Source organism: Oncorhynchus mykiss, chromosome 27 (assembly GCF_013265735.2).
Source record: "Oncorhynchus mykiss isolate Arlee chromosome 27, USDA_OmykA_1.1, whole genome shotgun sequence".
Lineage (NCBI taxonomy): Eukaryota > Metazoa > Chordata > Actinopteri > Salmoniformes > Salmonidae > Oncorhynchus > Oncorhynchus mykiss.
This window is the reverse complement of record NC_048591.1, coordinates 5896931-5924630: the sequence shown is the minus strand read 5'-3', so window position 1 is coordinate 5924630 and position 27700 is coordinate 5896931. Positions and strand designations below refer to the sequence as shown.

General features: G+C 45.4%; 1 protein-coding gene across 2 annotated transcripts; it reads right to left on the bottom strand.

Moving 5' to 3' along the window:
• Positions 1 to 14572: 14572 nt before the first annotated feature.
• LOC110507398 (B-cell lymphoma/leukemia 11A) lies at positions 14573 to 27423 on the bottom strand. Of its 2 annotated transcripts, XM_036964867.1 has the most exons (4): positions 26910 to 27417; positions 24797 to 25138; positions 16204 to 18004; positions 14573 to 16159 (listed from the first exon to the last, which is right to left on the bottom strand). In XM_036964867.1, the coding sequence occupies exons 1-3, from the start codon at positions 26959 to 26961 to the stop codon at positions 16248 to 16250; spliced, it is 2151 nt and encodes a 716-aa protein (XP_036820762.1). In that variant the 5' UTR covers positions 26962 to 27417; the 3' UTR covers positions 14573 to 16159; positions 16204 to 16247. The 2 variants fall into 2 exon arrangements, with proteins under 2 accessions (XP_036820762.1, XP_036820763.1); XM_036964868.1 differs by having other exon boundaries at positions 14573 to 18001; positions 26910 to 27423.
• Between the last annotated feature and the right edge of the window lie 277 nt (positions 27424 to 27700).

Here is a 27700-nt window from a genome sequence, read left to right as displayed (position 1 = left end):
TGAGATTAAGAGAATGTTTCCCCGGATCCAGATTCCGGGCTAAATAGCCATGATTTACAGTATAATTGAGATTGAGAATGCTTTATTCCAGGATTTACACTTAATCTGTGTTTGGGAAAATGGTCCTTAGGAGGACATGAATCTATTACAATGTGTTTGATAGACTGAAATGCATAGCGTAATTCATGATCATTATGTTTAGGAAAAGCCCATGTTAGCCTCTCAATATTTAACCCAAGTCAAATCATCTGTGTTCTTGTGTCCTCTTCCGAATAGAGTCTTTGACCCTCAGGAAGCGTCTCCTCTTCGTGTCTGGCCTAGAGAACATCCCTACACTGGGCTTCCCCACACAGCCTAACTTGGGAGTTCCTACATGCCCGCTGGGAGAGGCGGGTAGTTCCCCATGCTGGACCAGAGGTCAACACCTGCACTATGGTCCTCTGTCTGCCGACCAACGCCTCTTATACGCATTTAAGGAGTTTATGACATCTTGCATACTCGAAACACTAAGGTTGGCTTGAAGAAAAACTCACTGGAGCATCACGAACAAGTAAATACAAGGCGGCAATATACCTGGATCTGGTCTATGACTGTTGTTTTCTTGTTGTTGACAAGCATGTTGTTATCCTATGGTCAGTACTGTAGCTATATGAGACATGTTTTAATTACCCCTGAGTGGGCTAACCCTATTGGCGCAATGCATAGGATGTATTTGTTTCACGCCAGCAACCCGGGTTCAATTTCCTGTCTGTAGCCTACATAAATTGTGCAGGGAGAACACATTCACTTGAAATGCCCGAGACGTGCGCAGATGTTTCCGCTTGGACTGGCTTGACATGTCATACCTGATCTACATATATATATATATTTACTCCTCTGATACAGATACTTCCCTCTCTTTTGAGCTTTGTCTCGGTCCATAATAGTCTCACAAAAGACTAACGGCCTGTCTCATCCCTGGTTTGCAGCTCTGTCTCCGTGAACCTCTTTCGCCAACCGAAAATCAACTAAACAAGCTGGATGTTAAAATACAACACAAGCAAAGATGAAGCGTTGGAGAGGGCATACAACCTCCCAGCAGAGGAATGTGATTATGGGGTCCTAAAAGGGGTCCTAAAATTCTAAATTAAATAGCTAAATGATCCATGGTGTGACCATTTTAAAACAAAAGTTTAGTAAGGGCGAGGGGGAAATTGAAAGGCTTGGAACTCTCTTTCTTATTGGTCTATTAACTAATTTACCGCATGGTGATGTCCAACCTCATAGTGTGGAAATGTATAAATGTCAAACACAGGAACTTCATGTTTTTGCCTGCACTGGGCCTTACTGTTTCATAAGCCTGCCATCTTGTGGTAGGTTGCTGCAGCTGCAGCTATTGTCTTGTCCATTTTGGGTACTTAATCTGGGAATACAGAGAGAGCACCTGATGCAATATTTATGCCAGCCTCGGCAAACAAATACTTAATAATGATGATGATACATTTGTGTGTGTGTACCTTCTACGGCAGCTCCTTTATTATGCTTGGTGTGTCCCGGTCCCTCGTATCCACACACACACACACACACAGTGGTAGCAACTACACTTAGGTCCAACGCCTTGAGCGCCTGGCCTACACTAACACACATACACACTTGACACACAGGCACACAGTGGTAGCAACTACACTTAGGTCCAACGCCTTGAGCGCCTGGCCTACACTAACACACATACACACTTGACACACACGCACACAGTGGTAGCAACTACACTTAGGTCCAACGCCTTGAGCGCCTGGCCTACACTAACACACATACACACTTGACACACACGCACACCCTTGCCCAGCTCGAAATATAACTTATTTCCTTGTTCGAGACTAGAGTTAAACAGGGTTCCTTCCAGCAGCATGCCAACACAGTAAACAAACACCTTGTCCTCAGCCAACAAACACCCTGTCCCTGTGCTTCACTAACTACAGAGGGGAGGGAGGGAGAGAGAGAGAGAGAGACACTGAAGGTCAGTTGTGCTGTAGCAGTGTGTTGCACAGTCAGCCTGTGGTATTTTTTTGCCCTTTAGTTTGCCCTTCTCGGACAAAAAGTAACTTTGCCCTTACATTTTTGCTTTTACAGGTTTTTTTGTTTACACACATTTTACATATTTTACAAATATATACATATGTTATATATATATGTTTTTTTAAATATCTTATATTTGCTATGAGACTCAAAATTGAGCTCATGTGCATCCTGTTTCCATTGATCTGTTTATACCTGTGGTAAATGCAATTATTTATTTACCTTTATTTAACTAGGCAAGTCAGTTAAGAACAAATTCTTATTTTCAATGACGGAGCAGGTGGGTTAACTGCCTGTTCAGGGGCAGAACGACAGATTTGTACCTTGTCAGCTCGGGGGTTTGAACTTGCAACCTTCCGGTTACTAGTCCAACGCTCTAACCACTAGGCTACCCTGCCGCCCCAATTGATTGGACATGAAAGGCACACCCCTGTCTATATAATGTTCCACAGTTGACAGTGCATGTCAGAGCAACAGGACTGTGTCAAGGCACAAATCTGGGGAAGGGTACCAAAACATTTCAGCAGCATTACTGGTCCCCAAGGACACAGTGGCCTCCATCTTTCTTAAATGGACAAAGTTTGGAACCACCCAGACTCTTCCTAGAGCTGGCCGCCAAACTGAGCAATTGGGGGAGAAGGGCTTTGGTCAGGGAGGTGACCAAGAACCCGATGGTCACTCTGACAGAGCTCCAGGGTTCCTCTGTGGCGATGGGAGAACCTTCCAGAAGGACAACCGTCTCTGCAGCACTCCACCAATCAGGCCTTTATAGTAAAGTTGCCAGACGGAAGCCACTTCACAATAAAATGCACATGACAGCCCGCTTGGATTTTGCCAAAAGGCACCTAAAGGAATCTCAGACCATGAGAAACAAGATTCTCTGGTCTGATGAAACCAAGATTGAACTTTTGGCCTGAATGCCAAGCGTCACATCTGGAGGAAACCAGGCACCATCCCTAAGGGTGAAGCATGGTGGTGGCAGCATCATACTGAGGGAATGTGTTTCAGCGGCAGGGACTGGGAGACTAGTCAGGATCGAGGGAAAGATGAACAGAGCAAAGTACAGAGAGAGATCCTTGATGAAAACCTGCTCCAGAGTGCTCAGGACCTCAAACTGGGACAAAGGTTCACCTTCCAGCAGGACAACGACCGTAAGCACACAGCCAAGACAACGCAGAAGTGGCTTCGGGACAAGTCTCTGAATGTCCTTGAGTGGCCCAGCCAGAGCCTGAAGTTGAACTTGATCGAACATCTCTGGAGAGACCTGAAAATAGCTATGCAGCGACGCTCCCCATCTAACCAGACAGAGCTTGAGAGGGTCTGCTGAGAAGAATGGGAGAAACTCCCAAAATACAGGTGTGCCAAACTTGTAGTGTCATACCCAATAAGACTCAAGTCTGTAATCACTGCCAAAGGTGCTTCCACAAAGTACTGAGTAAAGGGTCTGAATACTTCTGTAAATGTGATCTTTCCGGGTTTTATTTTTAATACATTTGCAAAAATGTCTACAAATCCGTTTTTGCTTTGTCATTATGGGGTATTGTGTGTGGGTTGATGAGGGGGAAAACGATTTAATCCGTTTTAGAATAAGGCTGTAATGTAACAAAATGTGGAATAGTTGAAAGGGTCTGAACACTTTCCAAACGTGCTGTATATTTTGCACGAAAAATTCAGTAATAAATAATTTTGTCTTAGTTGAGAACAAATTGTCATCCAATAGGCTTTGCTTAAATTTCCAATATCCCCTTTCATGTGGAAATTCTGTAAGAGTTATGTGAAAGCCAATTAGATGGTGGTCCTATCAATACTTTTTTTTAAACTTTTGGTGTCAGCGAGAATGACAAAAAAAATGATTTTTTTTGTAAGTAATACATTTTAGAATAAGGCTGTAACAAAATGTGGAAAAACTCAAGTGGTCTGAGTTCTTTCCGAATGCACTGCATGTCAATGATATTTGGGATCTCCTTAAGGGCGTGTGGTAGTGTTACTGTATGCTGTGTAGTAATTTGGGCTGCTGTTGTGTTTAGGTCTCGGGCTTTGGGCTCTAAACCTGTTCAAGAAGTGATAGGATTTGTGTGATGATGTGGAAATGTAGGAACTGTCTGAGACAAGGAGAGGTCTCAAGCATAAGGGACAATAAAGGTCATTCATAAATACCTCATGAAAATGTCAGTTGTCTGGTTGAGTGGGAGATCAGTGCTTAAACCGGTCAAGTCATCCTGTGTGTTAGCTATCTCAGAGGACAGCCTACTTGATATCCGAAGGCAATGCGAGTCTCAATCATTGTAAAATAAAAGGAAATCCCTGTGACATCTCACATTCATAATTGAAACACTTTAAAGACGAAAATAATTTAAAACGGTTGTTTCACACGTTAACACACCACACACACACCCACAACTGAAATGCATTGAGGGAGATGAGATTTAGGAGTATGATGCATCCTGATGGAGGTTGGATGTCTGATGTTTGATAGATCACGGGGGAGGACTCTGGATGTTAGGAAAGGAGCCCTGGAGGTATCTGCTGTCTGGCGCTGCAGAACCCCTCTTTAGATTCTGTAGAACTAGAACAGAGTAAACAGGAAGTGGGGAGGAGAACGGGGACGCGGACAGATGCAATAGAGAAAATTCACAGGTAACCGTAGATCAAGTGGCTATATAAAAGGGGTAGTTCTAGTCATCTAACTAGTTATCTTGCAGTACAGATGGGTCAACGGAATGGTTGAGATGGACTATGGGCCCCGGGTTGTCATATCCATGGTTGGTCAGGCAAATGTTTTGTTGCTTCTAATCAATGCAGTCCACACCGACTGCTTGCATAATTCAAGGGAGCACACAATTAGATAGTAAGATATAGAGTTAGATTACTATTAACTAACCTGAGCTACTTCAGTAGATGTACACTTCACTTTCATAACGCACATTAACAGTGCTGTAAAAACTAGCTAGCTGGATAACATTTCCATTATTCATACAGTACTAGTCAAACATTTGGACACACCTACTCATTCAACGGTTATTCTTAATTTTTTAAAACTATTTTCTACATTTTAGAATAATAGCGAAGACATCCAAACTATGAAATGACACATATAGAATCATGTACAGTTGAAGTCTGAAGTTTACATACACTTAGGTTGGAGTCATTAAACCTCATTTTTCTACGACTCCACATATTTCTTGTTAACAAACTATAGTTTTGGCAAGTCGGTTAGGACATCTACTTTGTGCATGACAGAAGTCATTTTTCCAACAATTGTTTACAGACTTCCCTTATAATTAATTCATTGTATCACAGTTCCAGTGGGTCAGAAGTTTACATACACTAAGTTGACTGTGCCTTGAACCAGCTTGGAAAATTCCAGAAAATAATGTCATGGCTTTAGAAGCTTCTGATAGGCTAATTGGCATCATTTGAGTCAATTGGAGGTGTACCTGTGGATGTATTTCAAGGCCTACCTTCAAACTCAGTGCCTCTTTGCTTGTCATCATGGGAAAATCAAAAGATATCAGCCAAGACCTCCATCCTTGGGAGCAATTTCCAAACGCCTGATGGTACCACGTTCATCTGTACAAACAATAGTGCGCAAGTATAAATGGGACCACGCGGCCATCATACAGCTCAGGAAGGAGACGCGTTCTGTCTCTTAGAGATTAATGTACTTTGGTAAAAAAAGTACAAATCAATCCCAGAACAACAGCAAAGGGCCTTGTGAAGATGCTGGAGGAAACAGGTACAAAAGTATCTATATCCACAGTAAAACGAGTCCTATATCAACATAACCTGAAAGGCCGCTCAGGAAGGAAGAAGCCACTCCAAAACCACCATAAAAAGAGCCAGACTGCGGTTTGCAACTGCACATGGGGACAAAGATCGTACTATCTGGAGAAATGTCCTCTGGTCTGATGAAACAAAAATAGAACTGTTTGGCCATAAAGACCATTGTTATGTTTGGAGGCAAAAGGGGGAGGCTTGCAAGCCGGAGAACACCATCCCAACTGTGAAGCACGGTGGTGGCAGCGTCATGTTGTGGGGGTGCTTTGCTGCAGGAGGGACTGGTGCAAAATAGATGGCATCATGAGGAAAGAAAATTACCCCAATGACCCCAAGCATAATTCCAAAGTTGTGGCAAAATGGCTTAAGGACAACAAAGTCGAAGTATTTGAGTGGCCATCACAAAGCCCTGACTTCAATCCTGTAGAAGATTTGTGGGCAGAACTGAAAAAGCGTGTGCGAGCAAGGAGGCCTACAAACCTGACTCAGTTACACCAGCTCTGTCGGGAGGAATGGGTCAAAATTCAACCAACATATTGTGGGAAGCTTGTGGAAGGCTACCTGAAACATTTGACCCAAGTTAAACAATTTAAAGGAAATGCTACCAAATACTAATTGAGTATATGAGTATATGTTGGGTTGTGTTTCGGAGGAAGCATTACTCTTGACCTTGGTCTCTCCCGAGCCCATTCACTGTCTTCTTAGCAAGCAACTCCGGTGTAGATTTGGCCTTGTGTTTTAGGTTATTGTCCTGCTGAAGGGTGAATTAATCTCCCAGTGTCTGGTGGAAAGCAGACTGAACCAGGTTTTCCTCTGTTATTTTGCCTGTGTTTAGCACCATTCCATTTATTTTTTATCCTGAAATATTTAACGATTACAAGCATACCCATAACATGATGCAGCCACCACTATGCTTGAACTTCTGACCCACTGGGAATGTGATGAAAGAAATAAAAGCTGAAATAAATAATTCAGTTATTCTGACATTTCAGATTTAAAAAATAAAGTGTTGATCCTAACTGACCTAAAACAGGGATTTTTTATTTGGATTAAATGTCAGGAATTGTGAAAAACTGAGTTTAAATGTATTTGGCTAACGTGTATGTTCAACTCTAGTAACCAAAAAAGTGTTAAACAAATCAAAATATATTTATATTTTAGATTCTTCAAAGTAGCCACCCTTGCCTTGATGACAGCTTTGCACACTCTTGGCATTCTCTCAACCAGCTTCATGAGGAATGCTTTTCCATCAGCCTTGAAGGAGTTCCCACATATGCTGAGCACTTGTTGGCTGCTTTTCCTTCACTCTGCGGTCCAACTCATCCCAAACCATCTCAATTGTGTTGAGGTCGGGGGATTGTGGAGGCCAGGTCATCTGATGCAGCACTCCATCACTCTCCTTGGTCAAATAGCCCTTTCACACAGACTATTGGTGACAATATGAAAAGTACACCCAAATCAAATGACATGTTATTTGTCACATGCTTCATTAACAACAGGTGTAGACTAACAGTGAAATGATTACCGGGCACTTCCCAACAATGCAGAGAGAAAACAGACAAATACTTTGAAAAAAAATAACACAAGGAATAAATACACAATGACTTGGTGCCTTCAGAAAGTATTCATACCCCTTGACTTATTCCACATTTTGTTGGGTTACAGCCTGAATTCAAAATTGATTAAATATAAACAAATTCTCACCCATCTTCACATTATATCCCGTAATGACAAAGTAAAAACAAGTTTTTAGACATTTTTTAAAATTATTATTTTTTACCCCCAATTTCGTGGTATCCAATTGTTAGTAGTTACTGTCTTGTATCATCGCTACAACACCCGTACGGGCTCGGGAGAGACGAAGGTCAAGAGTAATGCTTCCTCCGAAACACAACCCAACCAAGCCGCAGTGCTGGAATCGCGCATCCAACCTGGAAGCCAGCCGCACCAATGTGTCAGAGGAAACACCGTACACCTAGCGAATTGGTTAGCACACACTGCGCCCGGCCCGCCACAGGAGTCGCTAGTGCGCAATGAGACAAGGATATCCCTACCGGCCAACCCCTCCCTAACCCGAACGACGCTAGGGCAATTGTGCGTCGCCCCATGGACCTCCCGGTCGCGGCCAACTGCGACAGAGCCTGGGCTCGAACCCAGAGTCTCTGGTGGCACAGTTGGCACTGCGATGCAACGGGGAGGCTTAGTTTTTAGACATTTTTGCAGATCTATTGAAAATTAAATACAGAAGCATCCCATGAGTCAATACTTTGTAGGATTACCTTTGTCAGTGATTACAGCTGTGAGTCTTTCTGGGTAAATCTCTGGATTGTGCAACATTTGGCCATTATGCTTTTCAAAATTCTTCCAACTCTGTCAAATTGTTTGTTGATCATTGCTAGACAACCATTTTCAGGTCTTGCCATAGACTTTAAGTAGATTTAAATCAAAACTGTAACTCGGACACTCAGGAACATTCACTGTCTTCTTAGCAAGCAACTCCGGTGTAGATTTGGCCTTGTGTTTTAGGTTATTGTCCTGCTGAAAGGTGAATTAATCTCCCAGTGTCTGGTGGAAAGCAGACTGAACCAGGTTTTCCTCTGTTATTTTGCCTGTGTTTAGCACCATTCCATTTATTTTTTATCCTGAAATATTTAACGATCACAAGCATACCCATAACATGATGCAGCCACCACTATGCTTGAAAATAGTGGTGGTACTCAGTAATGTTTTGTATTGGATTTGCCACAAGCATAACACTGTATTCAGGACAAAAAGTTAGTTGCTTTGCCACATTTTGTACACTATTACTTTAGTGCCTTGTTGCAAACAGGATGCATGTTTTGGAATATTGTTTTTCTTTACAGGCTTTCTTCTTTTCATTTGATCAATTAGATTAGTATTGTGGAGTAACTACAATGTTGGTGATCCATCCTCAGTTCTCTTCTATCACAATCCCGGTTTCCTTCCTCTCCGGCAACTGAGTTAGGAAGGACGCCTTTTTCTTTGTAGTGACTGGGTGTGTTGATACACTATCCAAAGTGTAATTAGTAACTTCACCATGCTCAAATGGATATTCAATCTCTGTTTTGAGTTTTGTTACTCTTCTACCAACAGGTGCCCTTCTTTGCGAGGCATTTGAAAACCTCCCTGGTCTTTGTGGTTTAATCTGTGGTTGAAAGTCACTGCTCAACTGAGGGACCTTACAGATAATTGTATGTGTGGGGTACAGAGATAAGGTAGTCATGCAAAAAATCATGTTAAACACTATTAATGCCCATTGAGTGAGTCCATGCAACTTATTATGTGACTTGTTAAGCAAATGTTTACGCCTCAACTTATTTAGGCTGACCATAACAAAGATACTTATTGACTCAAGACATTTCAAATTTTCATTAATTTGTAAAAAAATAAAATCTAAAAACATAATGGACATTATTCAAAGTGTGTAGGCCAGTGACAGAAAATCTAAATGGAATCCATTTTAAATTCAAGCTTTAACACAACAAAATGTGGAAAAAGTCTATGTGCAGGGGTACGGGGTAATTGAGGTCAATCTCTACATATAGGTAGTGGTAAAGGGACTAGGCAACATTATATTTAGTAAGCAGCAGCAGTGTATGTGATGAGTCAGAAGAGTTAGTGCAAAAAGAGTCAATATAGAAAGTCTGGGTAGCTATTTGCTTAACTGTTTAGCAGTCTTATGACTTGGGGTAGAAGCTGTTCAGGGTCCTGTTCGTTCCAGACTTGGTGCATCGGTACCGCTTGGCGTGCGGTAGCAGAGAGAACAGTCTATGACTTGGGTCTTTGACAATTTCTAGGGCCTTCCTCTGACACCACCTGGTACAGAGGTCCTGGATGGCAGGGAGCTCGGCCCCAGTGATGTGCACTGTCCTCTGTAGCGCCTTACTATCCGATGCCAAGAAGATGCCATACCAAGCGGTGATGCAGCCAGTTAAGATGTTCTGCAGCTGCACCATTGAGAGCTTTTTGAGGATCTGAGGGCCCATGCCAAATCTTTTCAGCCTCCTAAGGGGGAAGAGGCGTTGTCGTGCCTTCTCCACAACTGTGTTGGTGTGTGGACCATGTTAATTCATTAGTGATGTGGACACAGGGGAATTTGATGCTCTCGACCCACTGCACTACACCCCCGTCAATGTGGATGGGGGCATGCTCGGCCCTCTATTTCCTGCATTCCACGATCAGCTCCTTTGTCTTGCTGATGTTGAGGGAGAGGTTGCTGCCCTGGCACCACACTACCAGGTCTCTGACGTCATCCCTATGGGCTCATAGTTGTCGGTGATCAGGCCTACCACCATCATGTCCTCAGCAAAGTCGTGCGCGGCCACGCAGTCGCGGTTGAACAGGGGACTAAGTACGCAACCTTGAAGGGCCCCAGTGTTGAGGATCAGCGTGGCGGATGTGTTGTTGCCTACCCTCAACACCTGGGGGCAGCCCGTCAGGAAATACCAGATCCAGTTGTAGAGGGAGGTATTCAGTCCCAGAGTCCTGAGTTTATTGATGAGCTTGGAGGGCACTATGGTGTTGAACGCTGAGCTGTAGTCAATGAACAGCATTCTCACATAGGTGTTCCTCGTGTTCAGGTAGGAGAGTGCAGTCTGGAGTGCAATAGAGATTGCGTCATCTGTGGATCTGTTGAGGCAGTATGTGAATTGGAGTGGGTCCAGGGTGTCTGGGATAATGGTGTTGATGTGAAAGCCAGCTTAGTAGGATTTGATTCGATCTTAGTCCTGAATTGACACTTTGCCTGTTTCATGGCTCGTCGGAGGTCGTAGTCGGATTTCTTATAAGCATCCGGGTTAGTGTCCGGCTCCTTTGAAAGTGGCAGCTCTAACCTTTAGCTCAGTGCGGATGTTGCCTGTAATCCATGGCTTCTGGTTGGGATATGTACGTACAGTTACTGTCGATGCACTTATTATGAACTTATTAATGAAGCCGGTGACTGATGTGGTTAACGCCTCAATGTTGTCGTATGAATTACCGGAACATTTTCCAGTCTGTGCTAGCGAAACAGTCCTGTAGCTTAGTATTCGGTTCTTCGGATCACTTTCGTATTGAGCGCGTCACTGGTACTTCCTGTTTGAGTTCTTGCCTGTAAACAGAAACCAGGAGGATGGAGTCATGGTCAGATTTGCCAAAGGGAGAGTGAGGGAGAGCCTTGTATGCGTTTTCAGGTGCTTAATCATACGCAAAGTACAGACAGGAAATGATCAAGAATACTAACCTTCCGATGGCGCCGCCACCACCACTGGAACAGGACGTCTTTGTGTCTGAAAATCCATATTAAAGTCATTCAAAAAGCAGACATGTTTTGACACGCTCAGACGAACGGTTGACAGCGGAGTTATCCACAATCATCGCTAACTCCTCCTTCTTCTAAGCACAAATCAGGGCCCACTCTCAGATCTGGCTTAGCTAGACATCCAGATCATGGCCGTTAGACTGTGTGTGTGTCCTGGAAGAATGGATCTGGGGTCAGAGGAGATAGCTTGTGTGTTGCTGCGGGGCTAGAATGACCCTGTGACTGGCCCTCAGGTGTGTTTAGAGCAAGAGAGAGACAGAGAGAGAGAGAGAGTGTCAGGTTTATAACCAGGGTCACCAGGTGCAGAGGGCACATGTTCATGTGTTGGACGTGTTAATAGATTGCTGGTTATTGGGTGGGTGGAGGTGACAGTGAAGGTTGTATTTTTTATTTATTTAACTAGGCAGGTCAGTTAAAAACAAATTGTTATTTACAATGACAGCCTAGGAACAGTGGGTTAACTGCCTTGTTCAGGAGCAGAATGACAGATTTTTATCTTGTCAGTGCCGGGATTTGATCTAGCAAACTGGCCCAGCGCTCTAACCACTCGGCTACCTGCACTCCTTCTGAATAAGTAGCTAATGGACGAATGAGATTGAAGGTGCGGGTTAGAATGTCATGTTGCGTCTATCTTTCTCTATGCTGGTCATAAGGGTGTATTGAGGTGGGCGGAAGAGGTCGAGATTCAACCAGTGGATACGAGTTTCCACTGAAATGACAGCACTCCAAAAGAGAATTCCAGCGAATATGTTCACTGTGTCAATAGCGCCAAAAATGACGACAGGCGTGATGAACAGAGTGAAAACAAAGAAGTTGAAATGTTCCAAGTTTTAAGCACGGCTTCGACCACTGTGGGCCCTGACAAAGAGTACGAGACGTCGACCATGAATGGAGAGATGGAGACGGTGGCATCTATGACGTACGCTCAGTGCATTAGGCTACAATTCACTCAAGAGAATCAGGCAGATACAGATGTTCAGTTAGGCTATTCATTGAAACTGTACTCTTGAGGACATGACTCAACTTTAGGAAAACACTCCTAAACACACATCTCAATGCTGGTAATATTAGCCATTGTGGTGAACTCCAGGCTTCAGTGTAAAAGGCAGTTGTGTCCATTGAAATCCTGTGGATCCTAGACCAGGGGTTTGCCGTTTGCTTTGTGTGATGTCCTTCAGCTGAATGGCAGATATCAGACTTCCTGCACAGTTCTTCTCATAATCTTGTATCACAGCGTCCCCACCTTGTCATAACTATCCCCCAAACAAGTCCGGCATGGCCACTCTCATACGGTCCTCCCCGCCATTCAATATCATTACCCCTGAAGAATGGACACCATCTGAATGCATTGTTCCCCCTGCTCATTACGTGGTGTTGAATGGCACAGACTGGATTGACGGCTGGGACCGTGTTGCCTCTCACCCATCCTCTCACAAACTGGGAGAGTTAGGTGATGGAGGGGAGGGGTGGAAGGTGGGAGAGTGTAATTCCAGGGTTTAGGTTTCACGTTGTGGTCTTTGTTGGGGGGGAGGGAGGTGGAGATCGTGGGAACGAAGGGTCAGCCTAGTCATTCCCAAACACATCTCTCCCCTTTCTCCTCACCCCTTTGGTGTGAACCCTCACCCCTGCCCTGCCTTCTAAACTGTACCCCCCTTTTCCATTCTGTTCCCCGTGAACAGGGGAGGCATGGGGAGGAGGATTGGATGGCATACGTTAAGACATATAATTAAAGAGAAGTGAGTTGGCTTTTTACATGACAAAGCGTAACCTCACTTCTAATTTCATTTTCTAATTTGTAGCTCCAGGTCTGCCCCATACAATACCACAGTGTATCACAGAACTGCATGTCTGTCTGTTAAGATAAGACATCCAATGATGAAAGTTATCAATACGACAGTGTGTTTACCCCTTGAGATTATACTAATACTAAAGAGGCAAAGACAATATCATAAATGTATCCCATGACTGCATGGCCATAAGGCAGAGGAGGTTACCATGACTGTGCTGTTAGCTCTGTAAACACTTCAATTGGTTCAGCTGGAATTATTTTGTACACACACACACACACACACACACACACACACAAAACGCTCTTAGTCTTGCACAACCGTGATGGCTTTCTGGCCTTTTCACTACAGGTGCAACGGCAGACATATATGAAGTGTTCCACAAGTCTCAAACCAGAGGAGGCTGGTGGCAGGAGTTATAGGCGGACAGGCTCATTGTAATGGCTGGAGTAAATGGAATGGAGTCAAACACATGGCTTCCATGTGTTTGACTCCATTCCAGCCATTGCAATGAGCCTGTCCTCCTATAACCCCTCTCCCTGTCCCTGTCCTGGCCCAACAAAAGCCTTCTCTGTAGAGCGGAGACACGGCTATTAGATCTCAAAGTCCATGCCCTGGGCTTGGCCCTGGTCAGACACACACACACACACACACACACACGTGCACGCACACCCGCGGTCAGCTGATGGATTTCCCCGCACCCTACCCTGCTGGCGGACAGCCCATCTCTGTTAAAGTTCAGAGAGGTGTGAATGGGGCAGGGTTGGTCATTGTTACTCCGGTACAGAGGCGTGGACTGGAGGTGGCTGGCAGGAATACAAAGGGCCGGTTGAGGGTGGGAAGGTATGCACTTACCATGGCTGCTACCGCACTGCTTTGTATCACCTTACCTTTACGTAAACTGGGTCCTTTCAGGCAACGAGTGGCGCAGGCGTACCCACGTAGCGTATCGGCCCTGGCTCCAAGGGGAGCAGTGGAGGTGGTTACCTGCCCTCTCACCCTCTTTGGGGAGAAGAGCGGACCAACTCGTCTGGGTCTGGTCCAGGAAATGGCTTTGGTTCTCTACACAATAGTAATTGATAGTGGGGCGTGTGTGTGCGCGCATCTGGTGCCCCCTCCCCATCCGCCCTGCTGAAACCTCATTAAAAAGCCTTGCTGTTAATGAGCTATAGGATCATAGAGCTGCCTTCTCATTAGAAGGGGCAGGGCCAAGGCTATAGGATGCTGGCGCAGTCAGCAATTACAATGCTTACCTCTTGCAAGCTCAACCCCCTGGCACCCAGCACCCCCTAGAAGCCTTCCAGCTTGCCCATCCCATCCCAGTTCCCTGGATATGTAACCTTCCTACCCGTACTACATAAAGTTCAACTGGCCTAAAGATTTTGTCCCGTCACCGCCTTTTTTAGGAACTCTTTCGGTTGGTGTTAGTTTGATCTGTGTGGGTCGTTTCTCTGTGGACTGACTTCAGTCATCCTGAGTTATGCATGTTTAATGTCACAGCACTGGATGGGGGGCCCCTCTATGCTCGTTTACATCAGTCTGATGTTTCAGGAGCGGGTTCGCCATTCCTACACTGTGTGAGACCGAAATGCGAACAAGCACACAGAGAGAGAGAGAGAGAGAGAGAGATCACTTTGCCTCAATTCTTTAATGAGACTCCTCATAACCAGGTCAATGACAAAATGGTGTCAAGTTTACAAAGACAGTGGTGTCGTTAGCCTCATTGTAGTCAGCACAGACAGAGAAAACCAAGAATTCTGGGAAACTGAGTTGAGTTTGAGGCATACAGCACAGTCAATTGACGATATCAGTGGCAGCGACATCTGCGAGTGCCATTCTATGCACATAACATGGGTCCCTGAACAACTACACTCCGCTCATGTCCATCAAATCGTACACATTTGACCCCGTCACTAGTTTCATACACAACGCAAAGAATTGTTTTTTTCAAAGTGTCCAAAAAATAAGGGTTCCCTGCCGCCAGTGTATATTGACATCAATAATGATAACGTAAGTAGTAGTCAGTAGTCACAAAATAGTTGGTGACACTTCACTCAAACCATGTTCTCAGCCACTATAGCTAAAAGGTTAGCCACAGTTATCTTGCCTGCCGCTGCGTGCATCGTTGTCATGGGCATAGGCTCCGTTTCCAAGCAAACAGCTGGTCATGTTTCGGTTGTAGTTAGCGAGGCATTTGACTGACAGTTCAAGTCAAGTGTTACCAAACAACTTCTCTGCACACAAACACACACACGGTGTTACCCACAAAAAAACTCTCCCACCCATCAAATTCAAACCATTTCAAATGGCAGCAAAACATGCATATGCGCAAACTTCAAGGGGTTTCCCGCGTTTTATAAACGTAAACAAAAAGGAAAGAAAAAAGATCATCCAATTATGAAGTACAAAAGGAAATAAATCCACACCCGTTTCATTTGTAGTCAAAATGGCAGTTTCTTTATGCTTAGCAGCTAAGCTCGGAAAACATCAGCAGATGAGACGTATACACATTGGATGAGACACACAGAGGAACAACAGAACTTAAATGGGCCTCGCGAGCCTTGTAAACTTTACATTAAGTGGCAAGTGTTGTGTCAAAAGCTAAATCTAAAAAGGATACAGAGAAACCGGTTTGGGTTCGTTTCCCCTTTGACCCCATCTCTGTCCAAACAACTAGTCTGTGGACGAATTAGAGTGTGACAACCACCCTGCCAGTTGTCACCACAGCAACAGAACAGGATATGAAAGCCTCACTAATCATAGTAATCTCATGCCACTAGATATATAAAATAAAAATCATAATTACAAGCCCTTTTTTTGCTTTCTACATTTGACAGTTCCTATTGGTAATCATCACTAGTACGTCGACTGAGTGAACCAATCATTTGACCACTGGTGTCCACTTCCTATATTGTGCTGGAGCATGGTGATCAACTTCCTGTGATCTGGTGGACTGTGGTGGTTGACTTCCTGTTCTCAAGTCCTATTTGCCGCCCTCCTTTCCATTGCATGTCAGGGTTTTGTGCTGTGGTCTAAGTAGGCGGGTTTGCATATGCTAATTATCAGCTCAGGCAAGACGTGACGTACCTCAGCATGGCACAGATAGGGAATTAAGAGGAGAGCAGGGTTGGTACCTAGATTCCAGTTTGAATTGATTACCAGTTGAGTGCTAGGAAAGGTTCATTACAATTCTATGGATATTTATGTTGGTCAAAGTGGTTGGAATGAGTGACAGTCCAAGCCAGTGCTTTTGAATGTCTTGGTCAGTGTACAACAGTGTGATATGGCAGCTAAGGTGGACCAGAAGTTTACGCTGAGCCCACGTCCGCACGGCCTTCAGCAGGAAGCTCACCCACACTATCCTCCACTACGGCTGGGCTGACAGTACCATCCACCTCCCCTTTCTGGTTCTCCTCAGCCTCCAATCCCATCTCCACCATGGCAGCCATGTTGTTTTCTGTCTGGTCCGTAGTGGCTTCATCGTCCTCCATCTTGATGACCACCCTGTCATCCATTTGGACAAGGGCCCAGTTGACATCAGCTGCGCTGGCCTGGGTGTAGGTCCCGATGCTGGCATGGCTCAGCCCGTGCACCTTCTTCAGGTGTTTCTCCAGGGTGGCGTACACAGTGAAGGGCACCCCGCACAGCTGGCACAGGAATGGGGCGCGGGCCCCGTGGGCACCGTGGGTCTTCATGTGGCGTGTGAGCTTGGAGCTCTGGGCGCATGCGTAGCTGCACAGGCCACACTGGTAGGGTCGTTCTCCCGTGTGGCTGCGCCGGTGCACCGTCAGGTTGCTGCTGTTCCGGAACTGTTTCCCACAGTACTCACAGGCCTCCTCCTTCTTCTTCTTCCCTGACCCCCCGTCGTTGCTACCACAGTTACTGCTGATGACGCCGTTTCCTCCTCCTCTCTGTTCGCTCTCCCTCTGCCACTCCTGGACCACCTCGCTGCTCCCGCCTGCAAACCACTCCTTCTCTCCATCCGCCATCTCTCCGTCCCGCTCGCTCTCCCACTCCCCCCCTACCGGAGCCCTGTCCTCCCTCTCCGGCCGTTTGGGGGTGCAGTTTCCGCTGGCAATGCCACTCTCCCCACTGCCCCCAGTCTCTCCGCTTTCCAGTGACCCCTCTGAGGGGCTGGCGCAGGGGGACGCGTGCTGGGGCTCCTCTTGTCCCTCCACCTCATCGTCCGCCAACTCTCCCTGGGGTTGGAACAGCCTGAGCAGGCTCATGTCTGGACCTCCAGGCTGGGAGGAGAGAAGGATCAGTCCAGAGTCTGGGGAGTGATGCTTGGACATGGACAGGTCCACCTCAGAGGTCTCCCTCTCTCCTGGTGCTCCACTCAACACCGCTTCTCCTGCCCCCTGCATGATAAACCTCTCTCTCATCCCCTGCCGACCCCCCTCATCCTCCCCTACCAGCCCCACCTCCATTCCCTCGTAGCCCCCTCTACCCACGCCCGTCTCACTGCGGTGACTCCTCATGTGGCGAGCCAGCTGACCACTCTGGGCAAAGGCCTGGTCACACAAGCCACAGTGGTAGGGCCGCTCGCATGCGTGGGTCCTCCGGTGGGCTGACAGGCTGCGGAGGGACTGGAAGCCCTGGCCACACAGCTCACAGGGAAACCCCACCTGGGCGGGTCCACACTGGGGGAAGGAAGATGCGGCCGGGGGGGACGGCGACGGAGAGGGGACCAGAACACCAGCGGTGGTGTTACCGCCCTCAGCCAGCTCCCTCAGACAGAAGTTGAGGGCCTGTCGTTCTCTGGAGGAAGGGGTGGAGCTGGCCTGAGAAGCTGGCCTGCGGTTCTGCCGTGGACGGAAGATGTGGGGCAGACGCAGAGCGGAAGGGTGGAAGGCGGTGGCCAGGGTGTGGCTCAGTTGACAGGGATCCAGGGTGGCTGCAGGTTTGGAGTGCTGGTGACCCCCTCTTCCCATCTTCTCCTCCTTCTCCCCGTCCTCCTGGTAGATGCTGAAGGAGTGTGTGTGCTGGGCGTGTTGGAGCAGGGCCCAGGCAGAGGGCAACACACACTCACACAGCTGGCAGGTAAAGCAGGACGGCTCTTCTGCTACAGAAACAACAAACAGTAAGTAAGCCAAAACATTTTCTTGATCTGAAAAAATGTAAGGGTTCTCAATAGGTTTTATTAAAAAAGCACACATCAGACAGTGGGAACGATTGTGGATAGCTAGAATATAAAAAGGAACACAGCCCAAACAAAGGCAGTCTGTTTATGGCAATGGTTAGGTGCAGAGAAACTAAACTTGTTCAGTCAGTGAAGAGTGAACGACTACAGCAAGAGGGAAGATGCTTAACATTCCCTGGGTCAGGTCTACAGGAGAAGGTAGTCTGAAGTTCAAATATATATATATATTTTTAAATGGATTCTTCCTTCTCTCCTTGGCTTCTCGAGAGGGACACAGAGATAGCGAAGGCTGTTGATTGGACCAGAAGCAAGGGAGAGATGAAAGATGAAAAATATGAAAGATTAAACATTTAAAAAAAAAGGAAGGACAGAGACCAGCAGAAAGGGGAGATGGATAGTTAAGTACATCTGGAGACATTTTTTAAACGTGGTTAGCTTTGTCTCTTAACCGAGAACCACTCTCCAATTAAGCTGCAAATTGCTAATTAGCGGAACCGAGAAAAACGAAGGCTTTATGTAAATCAGGGACTGACTCAGCCAGCTTGACAAATGAGGCCTTTTTGCATAAATCTAAATTGGAAAGAAGATCCTCAAATTGAGGGGGGGAAAATGTTACATTTTTTCTTCCAAAGCCGATTCTGGTATAAGCCTCTTTTTTGTTTCCTGAAGTCAAAATCCTTCTGTATTTTACTGGAGGGGGAGGAGAGAAAAGATGAAAAAGAAAGCAACCCTTTCTCAGTCTCTCTGCCGGGAGAGGATAGGAGACATGGTGGACACATCCTTTAACTTAGCTCGAAGAGATGAGTAAAGTAGGAGAGAAGTTGATAAGAGAAAGGATGCAGCAGTGCCGCTCGAGAAACACCACAAAAATGTCACCCCTTGGATTGTACTTCAGACCCATCCTCCCACCCCTCAGCCTCCCTAGCCCTCCAAATCTCTCCCCGAGGAGGAGGGGGGGGGGGGGGGGGTTATCTCGGGGTCCTGGAGTGAAACACAATACCCAGACGGTTTCTCATTCGCTCTCTTTTTTTGTAAGGATTCCCATTTGGCCCGGGGGTCGCACTTGAATATTAAGCAGAAGCAATAAGTGCTAATTAAAAATGCAGATTGGCTAGGAGCACTAACGAGCAGCAGGCAGAATCGCTTCTCCCGAGGGAGAGAGGGGGAGGGAGGAGAAAAGAGTGTGTGTGTGTGGGGGGATTGGAATAGGGCAAGCGAGAGAGTCTGTTGAAGATGAGGGGGGGGGGGGGGAATAATGTTAGAGATGAGAAGAAAAAAAAAACAAGTAGAATAAATGCCAAATAAAACGAGACATCATAATAACCCATCACGTTCTTCCATCTCTCTCGATGTGAAGGGACACCTATCTGTTGTGGGATAACTACTCTTTCACTTTGAGTAATCTTCCTCAAGCAGACAATCACTGTGGCGTGTATTCATGGATGCCAAGGGAAGCCAGGCTTCCCCAAAACATTTTAAAAAAATAGTATGACAGTTGCCGACCATAGCGCTGAATGCAAGGGAAGTCAGTGAGCATTTGGCCTCCCTTGATATATAAAAGTATAAAACAATAGTCAATCCGCATTGAGCTAAACTGTGTACTCAGTTGTGAATGGTCCTGGCACACCCACCGCCCCCCCCCCAAAAAGTCAAGTCGAGAGCAAAATGTCTAATCACGTCGAGAGCAAAATGGTATTGACAGAAGAAAAAAACTTGAATTGTTGCATCTTGTTGTCCTCCATTGGCTAGCTATGGATGGAGATAGGTATTTGGACTATCACAGCGATTCTGATCTAACCATAAATTCATACGTTGTTACCCTGGCCTGAGAGGATGGAAGTTCAACATGTAGCTAGATGTAGCAGGCTAATGTCAACTACCTGGCCTGGCGCATGGTTGCCCATGAAAGGACGTTAGGCTACCGAGCAAGCATTTTAGCCAAGAACAATAAAAAAAAATTAAGCATTTCCTATATGATAGAGTCATAGACCGTTTTGACATCTTTTCACGTAGGTTGTAATGTTTTTTGGGATGGGGCTTCCCCAGTGATTTTCACCCACTCACCGCTACTGCATAGTCACTCTCCTTCCCACGATCAGAAAGACCCACAACACGTAGCACAGTACAGTACTGTATTAAATCCTAGCATACCACATACAAAACGTTTCACTTTGAGTTACTTCAAAAATGTCCAATGCAGATGCTTCTTTTTCAATATCCAATCATTTTGGGGTAAAACTGTAGTGCCTTAACTGTCATTGTTTCAATTAAAATTGGAAAAAAAATAAAAATAATAATAGCTTCTTAGCAAAGAGCAATTTGTCAAGCAAGAATTTAACTAGGACTGTCTAGGAGTGGTCTAAGTGGAGAGGGAAAACAGAAAACTAGCTGTTATTGGCAGAGAGGTTGGAAACAACTCCATCCCACCAAAACAGGCTGAAATTAGGAGAGTGATGGAGTGCTGCATCAGATGACCTGGCTGCATCAGATGACCTGGCCTCCACAATCACCTGACCTCAACCCAATTTAAATGGTTTGGGATTAATTGGACAGCAGAGCGAAGGAAAAGCAGCCAACAAGTGCTCAGCATGTGGAAACTCCTTCATTCCCCATGAAGCTGGTTGAGAGAACGCCAAGAGGGCGCAAAGCTGTCAAGGCAAAGGGTGGCTACTTTGAACAATCTAATTTTGATTTGTCGCCCTAACCAACACTTGTTTTGTTACCACATGATTCCATGTGTTATTTCATAGTGTTGATGTCTCACTATTATTATACAATGTAGAAAATAGTCAAAATAAAGAAAAACCCTAGAATGAGTAGGTGTCCAGACTTTTGCCTGGTACTGTATATAAAACACAGGAAAATCACGTTTTTGACTGCACTGGGTTTTTTTAAATGTCTTTTTTTCATTTCAGCTTTATTTAACCAGGTAGGCCAGTTGACAACAAGTTCTCATTTACAACTGCAACCTGGCCAAGATAAAGCAAAGCAGTGCGACAAACACAGAGTTACATGTGGGATAAACAAAAGTACAGTCAATAACACAATAGAAAAATCTATATACACAATGTGTGCAAATGGAGTAAGAAGACAATAAATAGGCCTTAGTAGCCAAGTAATTACAATTTAGCAAATTAACACTTGTGATAGATGTGCAGATGATGTGCAAGTAAAAATACTGGTGTGCAAAAGAGCAACAAAAAAAGTAAATGAAAACAATATGGGGATGAGGTAGGTAGTTGGATGGGCTATTTACAGATGGGCTGTGTACAGCTGCAGCAATAGGTAAGCTGCTCAGATAGCTGATGCTTAAAGTTAGTGAGGGAGATATAAGTCTCCAACTTCAGCGATTTTCGCAATTCGTTCCAGTCATTTCTCTGCTGCCACTGGAAGGAAAGGCGGCCAAAGGAGGTGTTGGCTTTGGGGATGACCAGTGAGATCTACCTACTGGAGCGCGTGCTACGCGTGAGTGTTGTTATGGTGACCAGTGAGCTGAGATAAGGCTGAGCTTTCCTAGCAAAGACTTCTAGATGACCTGGAGCCAGTGGGTCTGGCGACGAATATGTAGCGAGGACCAGCCGACGAGAGCATACAGGTCACAGTGGTGGGTGGTATATGGGGCTTTGGTGACAAAACAGATGGCATTGTGATAGCAAACTGGATGCAGTCTGAGTAGAGTGTTGAAGGCTATTTTGTAAATGACATCGCCGAAGTTGAGGATCGGTAGGATAGTCAGGTTTACGAGGGTATGTTTGGCAGCGTGAGTGAAGGAGGCTTTGTTTGCGAAATAGGAAGCCGATTCTAGATTTAATTTTTGATTGGAGATGCTTAATACGAGTCTGGAAGGAGAGTTTATAGTCTAGCCTGACACCTACAGTTGAGGTCAGAAGATTACATATGTTAGAGTCATTAAAACACGGTTTTCAACCACTCCACATACTTCTTGTTAACAAACAATAGTTTTGGCAAGTCGGTTAGGACATTTACTTTGTGCATGAGACAAGTCATTTTTCCAACAATTTTTCACAGACAGATTATTTCACTGTATCACAATTCCAGTGGGTCAGAAGTTTACATACACTAAGTTGACTGTGCCTTTAAACAGCTTGGAAAATTACAGAAAATTATGTCATGGCTTTAGAAGCTTCTGATAGGCTAATTGACATCATTCGAGTCAATTGGAGGTGTACCTGTGGATGTATTTCAAGGCCTACCTTCAAACTCAGTGCCTCTTTGCTTGACATCATGGGAAAATCAAAAGAAATCAGCCAAGACCTCCACAAGTCTGGTTCATCCTTGGGAGCAATTTCCAAACGCCTGAAGGTACCACGTTCATCTGTATAAACAATAGTACGCAAGTATAAACACCATGGGACCACGCAGCCGTTATACCGCTCAGGAAGTAGACGCGTTCTGTCTCCTAGAGATGAACGTACTTTAGTGCGAAAAGTGCAAATCAATCCCAGAACAACAGCAAAGGACCCTGTGAAGATGCTGGAGGAAACAGGTACAAAAGTATCTATATCCACAGTAAAACGAGTCCTATATCGACATAACCTGAAAGGCTGCTCAGCAAGGAAGAAGCCCCTCCAAAACCGCCATAAAAAAGCCAGACTGCATTTTGCAACTGCACATGGGGACAAAGATGGTACTTTTTGGATAAATGCCCTCTGGTCTGATGAAACAAAAATAGAACTGTTTGACCATAATGACCATCGTTATGTTTGGAGGGAAAAGGGGGAGGCTTGCAAGCCGAAGAATACCATCCCAACCGTGAAGCACGGCGGTGGCAGCATCATGTTGTGGGGATGCTTTGCTGCACTTCACAAAATAGATGGCATCATGAGGAAAGAAAATTATTTGGATATATTGAAGCCACATCTCAAGACATCAGTCAGGAAGTTAAAGCTTGGTTGCAAATGGGTTTTCCAAATGGACAATGACCCCAAGCATACTTCCAAAGTTGTGGGAAAAAGGCTTAAGGACAACAAAGTCAAGGTATTGGAGTGGCCATCACAAAGCCTTAACCTCAATCCTATAGAAGATTTATGGGCAGAACTGAAAAGGCGCGTGCGAGCAAGGAGGCCTACAAACCTGACTCAGTTACACCAGCTCTGTCAGGAGGAAATGGGCCAAAATTTACCCAACTTATTGTGGGAAGCTTGTGGAAGGCTACCTGACATGTTTGACCCAAGTTAAACAATTTAAAGGCAATGCAACCAAATACTAAACTTCTGACCCACTGGGAATGTGATGAAAGAAATAAAAGCTGAAATAAATCACTCTACTATTATTCTGACATTTCACATTCTTAAAATAAAGTGGTGATCCTAATGGACTTAAAACAGGGAATTTTTACTCAGATTAAATGTCAGGAATTGTGAAAAACTGAGTTTAAATGTATTTGGCTAAGGTGTATGTAAACTTCCGACTTCAACTGTACATGTTGTCATGCACCATTGACTCATTTCGTTATTAAAAGTGATCTTGTTTTGCTTGGTGGAGATACGGTACAGCTTTTGGGTAGTGCACGTGGGTAGCTCTTTTGTATAAGCCTGTGGGCACGAAGAAGAAAAACACAGAGAGAGAGAGAGAGAGAGAGAGAGAGAGAGAGAGAGAGAGAGAGAGAGAGAGAGAGAGATACCGACATGGAGAGAGATAACATGAAAACAAAGCAGCTAGAGAGAGAGAGCGAGTTAGAAAGAGAGAACATGTAAAACAGGCAGCGAGAGACCGAGAGATAGACAGAGAGCTGTTGAGAGAGAACATGAAAAACAGAGAGCGAAAGAGAAAAACAAGAGAAAGACACGGACAGACGGAAACAGAGCATGCAGCAGTCCCCTGAGCGTTACACAAAGGAAGGAAGTGCAAGTGGCTGTGTGTGTGTGTGTGTCTGAGAAAGAGTGTGTAAGGGTCCCAGTTCCAAAAATATGCATATGAACAAAACATTTAAAAAATATATATTTTATTGTCACATACACAGGATAGGTGCAATGAAATGTTTTACAGGGTCAGCCATAAAAGTATGGAGCTCCTGGTGCAAATGAAGGTTAAGTGCCTTGCTCGTGGGCACATTGATAGATTTTTCACCTGATCGGCTTGAGTATTCAAACAAGCGACCTTTTGGTTGCTGGTTCAACCGCTAGGCTACCTGTAGCTCTAACAGTGGCTACCTGCCGCCCTAAGTCTCATCTAAATGCAGATGATTGGGATGCCCATCTGATGGACAACGTACACCTGCACTGAGAAGCCATGCCAACACACCAGAACTATGGTGACATTATCCTTTTAAACATGTTGTGAAGTATGACCACACCACAGCCCGTTGTGACACTATCTCATCGTCCCTCTCAGCTTAGCACAGCCAGTCCTCCAGTGAGTGCAGGCCGTGTTATTGCGTGGCCAGAGAGCACAGTGCCTTGCCCTACGTGTTTACCTGGCCACTTCACCTGAGAGAGAGTGTCAAGGAGATAGAGGGGAGCTCAGGTGCATCGGAGCCCTCAGGGGCCCCCTGGGGCCTCAAAACACTGCTGCCTAACCTTTCCACACAATTACCCAGCGCGTCGCTAACTCAGAGGCCTCTGCAGCACAGCAACGCCCAGTTAATGAGCTGGACTGGAAGGGGGGGGGGGGGGGGGGGGGGGGAGAAGAAAACAAAAGCAAGAAATATATATATTTTTTAAAGTAACTAAGTAGGGACCTGCCGGCACTCACCTGTTATGTTAGGCTCCACCTTCACACTATGCTCCTCCGCTTTGGACCTGTCCGTCACTCTCCTCAGCTCCACGAACCCAGCCTCTACCTGAGTGACAGCACCGCGTTGCTGTGTCCGGTTGGCTGGGGAGGGAGGGGTGTGAGTGTTGGGGCCGTGATTCCGGGAGCGGCAGCCCCCCTGTTTGTGCTGGATGAAGGCCAGGATGCGGGCGAGAGGGAAGGCCTGATCGCACTGCCCACAGGTCAGTAGGTCACGACTCTCCTCACGACCCCTGACCTGGGGAAGGGAGCCCCACTCCTCTAATGGCGAAGGAGCGGCAGTGTCCGAGGGCTCAGGGGCATCTGAGAAAGATGAGAGAGGAAGATGAACATAAGAAAATAGCAATGACTTAGAGCATGTATATTCTTAGTAAACATTTTTTTTTTTTAATAAATGGATACCAATCCCCCAACGTTCACGCCTGTCAACACACTCGCTCAACAACTAGGCAAGGAACTGACCCATTTTTTCAGTGAGAACGTGAGTGGCCATGACTTGAAGATGTTCAGATTCACTCGGGGGCTCGAGGCCAAATGAATCATTATCACGAAAGAGAGTTACGAGTCGAACGTGAGATTACTGAAATTAAAATGTATGCTTTTGATTTTAGCACCTCGCAGGGATGTAGTCTAGGTTTCAGATTCAACTCCAATTCCAGTCTCTCTCATCAGAGCCATAAACGTAGGCTACAAAATAAAAAAATGTCCATGACTCATTTATGACCCATGTAGACTCAGCCAACAGCAGAGATGGTTAATGACTGTTGGTCAGGTTTGGAGTTGTTCCAGACAGAGTTGTTTGACTGGTTCTCAAAACTCGATAAAAGAGCGGAGGGAGGGAGTCAATGCGGTCATGGGGCAGCATGGTAGCTTAGTGGTTAGAGTGTTGGACTAGTATCCGAAGGGTTTCATGTTCAAATCCCGAGCTGACAAGGTACAAATCTGTTGTTCTGCCCCTGAACAGGCAGTTAAACCCACTGTTCCTATGCCGTCATTGAAAATAAGATTTTGTTCTTAACTGACTTGCCTAGTTAAATAAAGGTAAATGTACACACACCTTAACGCTTGGAAGGGCTTCACTTGCCAGGACATGGCCGAGTACAGGACAGGTACAGACAGTAGATTCGGGCTGAGGAGCTCACCAGTGGTTACTCAAAAATGTCACCTTTCCTGTTTCAGTGCAGACAAGCTAGGCGCGGTTGCACGCACATATGAATAGTCAAGGCTTGTGGTCAAACTAGACACGCTCTACAGGCCTTCGTTAGGGAACAGAGAAAGATGCATGTTCTTTCAGAGCACTTCAGTGTTTTAGTCAAACGCATGCCCACAGTCCCCTGGATAAGAAAAACGTTCTCATAGAACCCCGTATCATTTTGACATATAGATCATTATGATGGCCTACATAAGGCCTAGTCAAGTGTATGGGGAATCCAGGATATAGTTTTTGAAGAAACGGAGATAAGTGAAAAAGGAGGTCAGTGGGGTTGTTGTGAGGGCAGACAATATCCATCTCCTCTCTCGCCTTGTCATACACGTACGGTGTCTTGAACACGCGGTCTGCCCCACAAGGAAGCGTTCGCGTGTGCAAAATAGGAGATACTTCAAAAACAAAATAGGAGATAATTCAAACAGTCTCCACAGACAAGACATAAAGAAAACCCAGGGGAAAAGACAGTGGACCAGCAAGGAAATAAAGTATAACGCCGTGTCCCCTTTCTAGAACACAGAGCAAAAATGTTTATTTATTACCTATGCTTAAAGAGACCTGTGTGTAGCCTATGAACATATTTCATTTATTTTAACTGTATTTGTTACAAAACTGAGTGTGGCCTATATATCAGCTCTTTAAAAAAAATATATATATATATATATTATTTTTTTTGGATCAACTTTTATCAATGATTCAACTTCAATGTCAAGGTGCGCATACCAACATAGCCTGACTGATACAACCCCCCACCCACCAAAAAAAAAAAAGAAAGAAGGTTAACATGAATACGTCGTATATGAAATACATACAATGCATATAGGCTACCTCTTATTAGGGAACTATGGACATGGCCTCTCAGCTTACCTTGAATTGCACTCAGGTGTTGCGGTCGGCTGCCTTGTTTGCGTCTGGACATTCTGCTTAATCGCACCAGTCAACGTTCTGCCGGTGCATCCACACTCCGAATCGGAATCGAATTTTAAAAAGTATCAAGTTGATAAGAATAGCTTTGACCAAATGACTGTGTAGCTCTATGCCACCGACGGGACGTCGTAGTGACTAACTGTGCACCAGCCAGTGTTCAAGTTCAGGCTACCAGCCCCACAGCGGAGGAAAGGAGGGGCAGGGGCATAGGCGCCGCCCGCCACTATACTACACCGACCCGAACCCGCCCTCTATACAATGTCACAGACAGTTTGTTTTACAATCCTTTTACAGACCAAACAATTGATTGCCATTCAAAAATCACATTTCCCTAATTCCTAAACATAACCTCCTTTCCCTAAAATAAACTTCCTTGTGGGGGACCAGAAAAATGCATCCACTTGTCCTAATGTTCATTGTTTTACTATCCTTGTGAGGACTTCTGTTCCCCACAAGGATAGTAAACACCAAAAACATGATACACACACACTCTCTCTCTCTCTCTCACACACACACACACACACACACACACAGTCCTCCTGCAGTGGTGTCATCATAGTCTAGGCTGGTTTGGCTACTATAAGCAATCAATATTAGTGGCCTGTTTTATTTCAGGAACTACTTTATGCGAGGATATAGAAATGCGCTTTGCAGAATACATGGGATGGTGGGGAGGCAACAATAGGATTTTACAGCTGCACAGCCACTTCCTCCTTGCACCCCTAGCCTCT

Excerpts from the sequence above, each read along its gene's own strand:
- LOC110507398 (XM_036964867.1), bottom strand. The coding sequence starts at position 26,961 with ATGTCCAGACGCAAACAAGGCAGCCGACCGCAACACCTGAGTGCAATT. Across the intron at positions 25,139-26,909 it reads ACACCTGAGTGCAATTCAAG|ATGCCCCTGAGCCCTCGGAC; the intron begins GTAAGCTGAGAG and ends CATCTTTCTCAG. Across the intron at positions 18,005-24,796 it reads GGTGGAGCCTAACATAACAG|CAGAAGAGCCGTCCTGCTTT; the intron begins GTGAGTGCCGGC and ends TTGTTTCTGTAG.